Genomic DNA, 10,797 nt, shown 5'->3' with positions numbered 1-10,797 from the left:
TATAACTGAAGAATAAAGAATACTGCCAGGCAACTCCCCCGCTCCCACCCCCAACACATACCCACACCCTTCAGGAGCAGCTTTATTGTCTACAGAGGGGAGAGGGCCTTGTACTCACAAGTAAATTTCTACAGAAATATTGAAGTGGAAAGACCTCTTTGAAAAGTGGTAAAATATACATTTGAATACAAGGGAAGTCACAGTATCTGTTCAGAAAAAAAAATTAGAATTTGTGGAAGATTTGTGAAGGGGTTATCAATTAGAATTTTTTTTTAAATAATTGAGTTAAACTTTTAGAATGTGTGGTGTGAAGTTTTGTTAATTCTGGAAAATTCTTCCAGTTCTAAATGAAATTGTGGTGTAAACTGGTCCTGTTGCTAGAGCTCATAAAGCTCCATGCATGCTGCATGTTGAGGTGAGGTACTGATCAGCTTCTAGGTGAAAATAAACTTCAAACGTGCCAGCAGCAAAATGTCTCCGACTCAACAACTATACAATTGAGAATTTGTTTGAGGATGTGAGGGGAGAAATAATACTATTGTGCCTGCCCTTTAGAAATAAGAGGCAACATTTAATGAAAATTTGCTCAGTTAAATCAATATTAGCGTGAAACTTATCATTTCACAGTACTGACACGTACAAAGAATGCACAAATGAATAATAGTGTCCTTAGAAAATGTCATTGTAATTCTTGTCAAGTAACACTTTTCCTCACTTTTTCTTTTAAAGAAAATTGGCGCTGAAATATCATCCAGACAAGAATCCAGATGACCCAACTGCTGCTGAAAAGTTTAAAGAAATCAACAATGCCCACGCAATACTTACTGACATGTCAAAGAGGAACATATATGACAAGTACGGATCTCTGGGACTCTATGTGGCCGAGCAATTTGGAGATGAAAACGTTAATACCTACTTTATGCTGTCAAGTTGGTGGGCAAAGGTAAATCATATTTTTTTCCTTCAAAAACAATTTCCTGTTAGATCATTATATTATTCACTCCTTTAGAATCGATCTCAAAGAAAGCCTAACCTTACTAGATTATTAAACTCTTGTAAATAAAAGGAGACATTGCCTCCATCGAAAGCCATTATTTGAGGATCATTTTTGCTTTAGCTCATCAAATAATTTTAAACTACAGCCTGACCTAATATTTCCAGACATTAATTATGTTTGAATTTGAAACTTCGGGTTCATTCTGACTGCCCTTTCTCCCCCAATAGTGACTAATTAAGAACTGACTCATTGCTCAAAACCCAAAATAATTTATTAGTGTGATGACTGTTTAATAAATTATTATAGGACAAATTTAGCCATGTACTTTACTATTTATAACATAGGCTGCATCAGCAAACACAGCACTTTGGGAGAATGCGTGGTAATTATGTCATAGGCTCATGTGGGGCCTGCTGTGAAGTAGTGGAGGAGGAAATGAGCGGGAAAAGGTGAGAATTAAATAATGAAGGGCAGGGAATTGGAGAGGAAGGGAAAGCAAAACAGGACACCTAGTCAAGAAAAACACAACATTTTTAAAGACTTAGTGCAATCAGAATTGACTTTTGACAGTAAATTTTGTGTGGTTTCCTAGGAATCCCTAGTATATAAATGTTTAGTGATGGCTTTGTATTTGCTTATGAGTTTTAACATCCTTCTCTTCTAATAAAAATGGATTTACATATGAACCATACATATAGTCCATCAGCTTATTTTATGGACAGTTCACATACATGTGAACAGTTCACAGTTCACACATTTTTGTGAAATCATATCCACTCACATTTCTATTAGTTGTAATTAATAATTTAAAAAGCTGCAGATCTCTAAAAAGGCAGGTTTTATGTTCTGTAGTATTCTGATTGTTACTTTTTCCACTGAAAATAAATCTTGCTAAATTTAAGAGTTTTGTATCTGTAGGGAGAGAGAGAATATGTTTTTATACATAGCATGGAGAGAGAGTCTGCAGGCAAAGGCCTCATGTGCCTTCTGCAGTCCCCAGAATTCTTTTTCTTGGGGATGACCAGGATTCCCACTAAAACCCACTTTCTCTATCACTGAGGATGTGGGAGGGAGGCAAGTCCTTGCCAAGTGGATTTGGAACGTGGAATAAGACTGTCCATACTGACAAGGTCATTTATGATGATAGATTGAACGTTCATATAAAAACATGGGCTTTTGTGGGCTTGCTTGGGGAGCTAACCTCCATACATGACACGCTTTCTACAGCGAGGTACATCTGGAGTTCTAGATTCTTTACACACTGGCACCTGGCTGCATATGGGGGCCCGCCTGCATAAAAATTAGAATAGGTTTCCTTGCCCAGGAAGTTGACAAAATGGATCAAAATTCATAGATAAGCAGATAGTAGTCCAGTAGCTTAAGATATATATGTATATATTCCTGATGTGGCTCTTTAAAAATAGGCTACAAAACCATCTACCTTCCCCTTCCGCTTGTGCCAAAGCCTAACTGCACAGTGCCCATTGGAGTGGCTTGACACTCAGTGATCATGTATTAAGTAGGTATTGTATGAATGAATCATATGACATTGAAAATATTTTAAAAATACTGGACACCCACTTGTGCCTAGTACTGTGCTAAGCAACGAAAAGGGTAAGTAAGGCTATTTCTGCAATCGACAAACAATCTAGTTTGGATAGCCGAAGAGCAAAACAGTATATGAACTAAAGGAAATTTTCAGAGAAGAGAAAAATATGGGAATCGCAGAGTTAAAACAAAAAAGGACAAAAGTAGGAATAGAAAGGAGAAGCTTGCTGGGCAATGGTACAGGAAGGTCTTGGAGGCAGTTGGTGAGGAGAAGGGTGTTGCAGTTTCGTTTTCAGAGTAATTTACCGAAGTCTATGAAAATGTAGAGTATCCACAGCAGAAGGTTATAGGTGTGAGGGTGTGAGCAAAGCTTCCTCACAGCAAGCCACCTGTGGGCTCCACCACGCAACTGGGGCCAGAGCCGGACAGATGGAGTCCTGAGCTGGAGGGGGGTTAGGAGAGTTTCTTTTTAATCTTTAGCTATGGCAAACTTGGTGAGCAAACCTTGGATATGCTTGCAGGGCAATGCTGGCACTGTTCACTAGGAGGAACAAATCGTTTGTTTATCTATTACTTTACAAATTCACTTACTCAGTAGGTATTTATTAAGTGTCTACCACATGCCTGGTACTAAATCCTTCGGTCGAGGGATTGAAAGATGACAAGCATATAGCTCTAGCTTTCAGGAAGCTCGCAGTCTAATATTAGACAGGCCTATAAACCAGTCAAGGTCCTAAAGTGTCAACCAAACAGGCACCATGGTAAGAAGTTTGTGTGGAGTACAATTGGGGCACAAAGGAGGGAGGAAATGTTCTGGGGGACAGGGGTCAGAAAGGACGTCAGGGAGAGGATCTTTGAGATGAACATTAAACATGGAATGGGGTTTCTGAGATGACCAGGGAATGGGAGGGGGATGTCTAGGCAGATGAACCCACAGGGAGAGGAAAGCCATGGCAGGTGTGGCAGGAACGGGGCTGGCTGGTGCAGGGGAAGGGTTGGCAGAGGCCAAAATACCCTAATAGGAGCTCCAGCCTGATCTGAGAGTGGGTTCGCGAGAACACATACTTCAGGAAGTTCCAGCAGCGATGCGCAGGTTGCTTAGGACACAGGAATGGAGGCAGGGGAACCAGTGAGGAGGCTACTGTGGTGTCCAGAGCCGAGACAGTGGGTCTGTTCTAAAGTCCGACCAGCCAGGACAGACACGAGAGGCAGGGCACAAGAGATCTGAGGACAGAGGTTCCACAGGGCTTGGTGACTATGAGTATGTGGGTGGGGGAGGGGAGCTAGCAACAGCTCTTTTGGTGACAGTCCTTCAGTGCCCTTGGTCAGATCACGAGACCTGTAGAGGTTTTGTTGGTTTGTTATTTTGTTTGCTTTACTCTTAACAATGATCACCATAGCTTAAGAATAAAGAAGATAATGCCATACGTCATTACTGTAGCTACAAGTCGTTGTCTCTGGGTTTAACTTGTTAGAAAAACTCCATGCACAATTTGTTTCCAAGGAAACTGAAGAGTTGTTGCATGGAATAAGGATGAGGATAACGATGTGGTCTGCAGGGTGAGCTGCGATATGTTCGGGTCTCTGGGGGTACATGGCTATACACTTGATTTCTGGGGTTCTCCAAGACCCCACCACCCCTCACCCCGTTTTGCTCTGCCTCTGTTTCCCCAGACCCTGTTTGTCATCATTGGCCTCTTGACTGGCTGCTATTTTTGCTGTTGTCTGTGCTGCTGTTGCAACTGCTGCTGTGGACACTGCCGGCCCAAGTCATCGGTGCCAGAAGAGGACTTCTACGTGTCCCCAGAGGACCTTGAGGAGCAGATCAAGACTGACATGGAAAGAGGTAGAGTAAGATGACAGCGGAGGTAGAGGGTGTCCTTCCATAGGCCTGGCCAAGTGCCAATCCCATGGTGGCGGTTATCACTAAACGTGAGAGAGATCCAACAAACAAATGGGGGGAACCCCACAGACTGTCAGCCTTGGTACTTCTTTTGGAGAAGATGAAAGTACAGATGCTTTTACCAGCCAACGAGAAAAGCAGAAACTGACACTGTTATAAAGAAGTTATGAAATATGCTGATCACAAAACAAAGCTAGTGCAGTTCATGGTCTCATTACAAGAGAGTGAGCTCTGGGTTCCGGGAGGTTTGGGGAGCACTGCTCAGGGGTAGAAGAACCAAGGTAGAAATTTCTCCCAGGAAAAGCATTTCAGCCTGTTACTTTAGGAACTTTATTCAAATAGAAGGGAATGGACATCAAGAAGAGTCAGCAATCCTTCACTTTTCTTCTTTTTGGTTATTTGATACTGAGTTTGGGGGAGAACTGCGGGGAGGGCAGCCACTCTTCCCTGGAAATGTAGCTTCCTTCCAAACCCACACATTCAGGGCCAGCCTCAAACCAGCCACAAGAATACTGTCCTATGTAAATAGGACTATTTGCTTTGCTAAACCACGCCACATGTCCATCTACGCGTATGCATGGTCATGATATATTACTTGATTCTTCAAGTTCATTCTGCCCAGAAATGACAAAGGAAAAAAATGTAACAAATGATAAAATCTCACAGAATTCACAACACCAGGAATATTTCATGTTCTCTGCAAAATGCCTTTGTTTAAACAAGCTGGAGTCAAAACTGCCACTGTCCTCTCTGTCTTGCTGTCATTTTCTCCTGTAGAAGGCACCCTAATTCTGGAGTACAGACTTTATCACTAAATCCCAAAGAACCTTGGACAGCCAAATAAGAGAATTACCTGATAGTTCAGACAATGGCCCAGTGTTGTCAGAACTGCTGAATTTAGGAATGGGGCCCTTCTAGGACTGCACCATACTCTGATTCTTTGGATCACAACGAAACAGAAATTCCATGACAGCAAGCAGCAGAGACTGCTTAAAGGCTTCCACATGTTTTTATTCCCAATCAAATGTGATGCTAAGTAGTATCCAGTTATTATCCACCCTGACTCCAGCTGAAAAGGAGGAGTCTTCAATCATGTGAATTGTACTTAGTTTCAGACCATTTTAGGATGATTTGAGGGGTCAGAGAGGACAAAATGGATTTTCCTGTAACCTGTGACCCCTTCCTATGGGGACCACTGGGTGGCCAGTCTAGCAAAAGTGGGGGGTGTTACCCTTACAATTTTTTATTGCTGCTCTTGGAGCAAAATTGTGGGCCCATGGTGAAATACAAGTTTCTTTTGCCTTATTTGGGATAGAAAAGGACAAGACTTTTAATGGGGGCATAAATAACAAAAAGAGCAGTCAAGCAGTATTACTCATAAATGGGTTGAAAAGAGATACATATATGTACACTCCTTTTCAGGGAAAGGCCAGTGACCTTAGCCTAACTTGCTTAATAATGATGAGCCCAGTGTATTAATCCTATCTGCTCTTGTGTGAGAGAGAAACCGTTGTGAGATCATGTCAGGGGTCTACAGGATCTCGCAAAACATCCATCAGTGCTGTCTGGTACTCAGTCACTGACAGAGGATAGGAAGGGATGCTGAGAATGGACAGTGCTGTCTGGCATCCACTGTGGCAGCCTTATCTTAACTTGTCCTTTATAGCATGGAAATCAAAACTAGGTGAATTGAACCTAGATATCCCAAATCCAGTGTTTCACACTTCTCTGAAAAGCCTGAAAGTCTTTCCTCTTTTAAATTGGATAAAAGCTCCACCAGGTCACTTCAGCAGACCTTTTCAGATTCCTTTTCTGGAACAGAAATTCATCCTCAGTGCCAAATTCCACCCAGGTTTCCTTCCTGCAGGGTGACTGGTGATAAATGTATGTGCCTTTCGCCGTTCTCCGTTCTGACCCCCCAGAGCTACCAATTCCATTGCAGAGGTCAGATTCTAGACTAAGTAAATCATGTTCCCATTTGACTGTGTTATTAAGATTCTTAACCAAAAGGAAAAGCTTTATCTTATTCCGAAATATTTAAAAGCTCCTACGCAGAGTTGATCCATGTTTTGTAAGGCCTGAGACCTATGCAATTTGGGCAGTCTTCTTTAAGGAAAAGAACACAAAATTACAACACAAAATTGGATCTGAAAGTGAGTATTCACTTAGATTGAGAAGAAGAAATCACAACAAGTTGCAAAGCTTAAAAACGGAAAATACCAATAAATATCACAAAATCTAGAAAAATAGCAATAATTTAATTAACTGCCTGGCACGCCTCTATAATTCTTGTCACCTGTGCTTTCTGGGTGCATATTCTTTGACTGCCTCCTCATTAACAATAATTTTATAAATATCATTTCCTGTAGGAAGAATAAAAAAACAATTCTGTCTTTCCTCTAGCATGTTTAGTCAAAATTTGTTTTTTATAACTGGTCAATTAGAAAAGTTTCAGTTGTACAACTCGTTATTGATAATGTCTAAATTTTTAAGTAGCATTGCCAAATTTGCGAAAACTCCTTTCTAGTTTATTTCATTTATAACATGCAAAATTTGGAAGAACTTTTCCACACACAGCGTTTTTTGATTCTGTACATTTCAAAACTTGTTGCCCCTCCATCACCCTATACTTCCAGGATGAGAGCCCACTGGGCACATGTATACTGTGAGACGCCACCTCTGGTATGGCTCTTCATGCTCCCTCGGCAGGTGAATTGGCATAGTGAGCTAGAGGGGTATCCCTAAAGCCACTCCTATGACAGTATGGCCACCAATAGTTATACACAGAGTTGCTGCAAACCACAAACACAATACCCATTAAACTCAAACAAAACCTATCCTCAGTGCTATTTCCCCTTAATCAAATCCCCAAAATGTCCATAGCCTCTCTGCTGTCACTCATCAAGAAGAAATGATGAGTGGGCATGATGGAGGGAAAGTCAAAGTAGAAAGAGAGTGTTTGGTTAAAATATCTCACTTTTTCAAATCTACAGAAATGTGAACACATTTCTAGGGTCTCACCAGGCCCTCGGAAGGGTCTCCATGGATAAAGGTCCCTGATGCTTAAATTTCATTAATTGTGCAGTAAATTCACCACTGCTAACATTTCATTATGAGAATTAATGCCTTATTTTCAGTTAGGTGCATTAGTTAGTTTTGGATTTTTACTCCACTAGATTAGCTCAGAGACTTACTGTAGTTTGCTGGTAAAATTAATGCAAGTTAAGGCTTGTAAGGCTGAAAAAGCAGATTCCATGAGAAGACTATGCGTTCTGGACTCTGACCCAATTAACGGACTCTGGTCTATTCTGTTCTGCAAATGAAGGAAACCCACTTAAAGCTGTTTAAGAAAATACACGTGAAAGTGGCTACTAGTCACTTGGACATCAAGTTACTCGTGGCAAATGATAAGCAGCATACTCGTACATCAAGATTTGAGTCCATTAGTAGGCACTTGTGAGACATTGGAGCTTTGAGTATTTTATTTTGGTGATTCAGAAATTAAATTAAATATGGCCAACATTTTCTCACTTAGGGAATTTTGATTATCTTATGTTGGATCTAATAATAAAATCCTAGGATTTTAGAATTGGAAGGAATCCGGGAAATCCAACCTCACCTCCCCACAGCTTTTGAGGCAAACTACTGCCCAATATCATTTAAAAGCTACCAATGGTGGGGAGGTTTGGGACCTTGTAAGAGAAGGGCACCCTGGGTGGGACCCCCTCTCGTTTCGAGAGCTGTAGCTTTCTGCTCTAATAAAACTATCCTCTGCTACAAACTTGAAGAAAAAAAAATGTAGGAGATATTCATAAAAATTCAATCACCACAGGAGGGTACAGGGTGAAAAGCAAGTTTACACCAACCTCCTGGCACCAACTCCCCAAGGATGACAACTTCAAATTTTTTGTGTAAATATTTATGAGGTTTGGTTTGTTTTACAAAAATGTTATCATATCTACATATATTTTTTTTGCTGCTACTTTGCAGAGCAAAAATTTTGATGAAATATTTTCAATTTTTTTAATGGATTGTACTTTTGATGTCAGATCTAAGAACTCTTAGCCTAAGCCTATGTCATGAAGATTTTCTCCAATGTTTTCTAAAACTTTTATGTTTAACATGTAGATCTATACCACTTTGGGTTCCTTTTTGTATAAAGTGTGAGGGTTAGGTGGAGACTTTTTTGGTTTTTTTGCATTTAGAGTTTAATTATTCCAACACCATTTGCTGAACGGATTATCCTTTCTTCACTGAATTGTCTTTGCACCTTTGTCAAAAATGAATTGGCCATATTTCTCTGGATCTATTTATGGACTCTCTATTCTGTTCCATTGATCTATGTGTATATCCCTTCAGCAATAACACACTTTTCACAGCTTTATAGTAAGTCTTAAAAGAGCTTGTATGATTCCTCCAACTTCATTTTCAAATTGTTTTGGATATTCTAGTTTCTTTGCCTTTCTATATAAATTTTAGTATCAGGTTTCTAAATCCACAGAAAAATACTGCTGATTTTTTTTATTGGTATTGCGTTAAATTTGTGGATTAGCTTAGAAAGAACTGACATCTTTACTATGTTGAGTCTTCCAATCCACCAACATGATATGTCTCTCTACTTATTTAGGTCTCATCTGATTTCTTTTATGAGCATTTTATAGTTTTCAGTATACAGAACTGGTACGTTTTGTGAGGTTGATACCTAAGTATTTCATTTTGGAGGGAGCTACTATAAATGGCATTTGTTTAAAAATTTGATTTTCAATTGTTCATCACAAGTATTTACTATTATTTTTGTGTGTTCATTTTAATCCTGTGTTCTTGTTAAGCTCACTTATTAATTTTTACTGGGGTGTGTGTGTTGTGTGTGTGTGTGTGTGTGTGTGTGTGTGTGTGTGTGTGTAAATTCCTTCAGATTTTCTATATAAACAATCATGTCATCTGCAATAGAGTCTTATTTCTTCCATCCCAATCTGTATGCCTTTTATTTCTTTTCTTGCCTTATTACACTGGCTGAGATTTCCAACAATTGGTTTCTTGCTCTGCTGTCACCATCTTGAAATTCTTAGCTTTTGAATCAGGTATGCTACATTTTCATTTTGCACTGGGTTTTGCAAATTATTTAGGCAGTATTGTTAGAATATTTCACTGTATGGGCTATAAATCTGGATTTCAAACTTGATACTTACTGGCAAAGAATAAGAAAAAAATGCCTCCAGAGCATAAACTCTGCTTTTAGGGAAAAGGAAAGCTAATTCAGATGATACGGTGGGGTGGGGGAGAGTGGGCGGAGCAATGGTTTTACATTAATTATCCATCTAAATGCTATGCTGCAAAAAGTATAACTATTGCACTGTGTTGCACACTGAAACTAATTTTTAAAAAATGTGTATTTCACAATAAAAATAAATAAATAAATAAATGTTATGCTGCAGATTGCACTGTATTTAGAGATTTGGCTAGTATATTAATATTACAACTAGAAATTTATTTTTCATATAGGAGTATTGAATTCTAAAGAAGTGTGGTTAGCATTTATTTCTTATATGATTCTCTCTGATTTTGCATAAATGCCAAAATATAAAGTATAATAAAGCTAATAAGATATAATTCTCGCTCTCTCTCTCTCTTTCTGAAACACACACACACACACACAGTCCCAGGGAATGGGATTCTATCTCAAGAATAAAAGTAATATCTGCTTAATACTTTATTGTTTCCTTATGCCTAACTAGACTAATAAAGAAGAGGAAAGAACAGGAACTAACTAGAGAAATACATTTCTGATTTAAATTTAGTGACACCTCAAATTTCACTTTTAAGGGCATGTTACAGGATATTGTAGGTATTTCTTAATTTATGAAATTCAAATTTGCAATACCAAACCCTTTTTTTTTTTACCAACTTACATACAAAAAACCCCCAAAAACATTAGAAATGTTTTTCACCTGCCTGGAGATAGTTTAATAATTCTAGTTTTATATCTAAAGCTTATGATTTTTCTTGGATATTTCAAAGATGCCTACCCCTTGATACTAGCTAAAAGTCTAAGATCTCTTTTAATGCTGTAACATGACACCAGTCTCTGAGTGGTGGTACAGAGAGGGATTTGGTAGTAGAGAGAAAGATTTGCTTAGGTGTCTCTTTCCAGCTTCTACCCTTAAGAAATAAGAGGGAAAGTTCAAAAGAGCGGCATCTTCAATAGTCACTGGAAGCTATAGAACTTGAAAACTGATTCCCATCACTTTCTCAAAATAAAAATGTACTCCCAGCGGACTCTTAGGAACACAGGGGAATTCTATTATTCTTATGAATCAATCAGGAACAAATATAAGAGAGAGAGTGTCTT

The 10,797-nt window shown here is 39.1% G+C and overlaps 1 protein-coding gene across 1 annotated transcript in view; it reads left to right on the top strand.

Moving 5' to 3' along the window:
• Nucleotides 1-729: 729 nt before the first annotated feature.
• The window catches only part of DNAJC5B (DnaJ heat shock protein family (Hsp40) member C5 beta), a gene marked incomplete at its 5' end in the record, with an annotated part of 20,262 nt that continues 10,194 nt past the window's right edge, over nt 730-10,797 (top strand). The window contains 2 exons of the mRNA XM_019632683.1: nt 730-943; nt 4,220-4,391. Of these exons, the coding sequence (XP_019488228.1) occupies nt 730-943; nt 4,220-4,391 (386 nt within the window). The remainder of the gene's footprint in view (nt 944-4,219; nt 4,392-10,797) is intronic.

The sequence above is a fragment of the Hipposideros armiger genome, unplaced genomic scaffold (assembly GCF_001890085.2).
Source record: "Hipposideros armiger isolate ML-2016 unplaced genomic scaffold, ASM189008v1 scaffold_1164, whole genome shotgun sequence".
Taxonomy (NCBI): domain Eukaryota; kingdom Metazoa; phylum Chordata; class Mammalia; order Chiroptera; family Hipposideridae; genus Hipposideros; species Hipposideros armiger.
The sequence above is the reverse complement of the archived record's forward strand: the minus strand, read 5'-3'. Positions and strand labels throughout refer to the sequence as shown.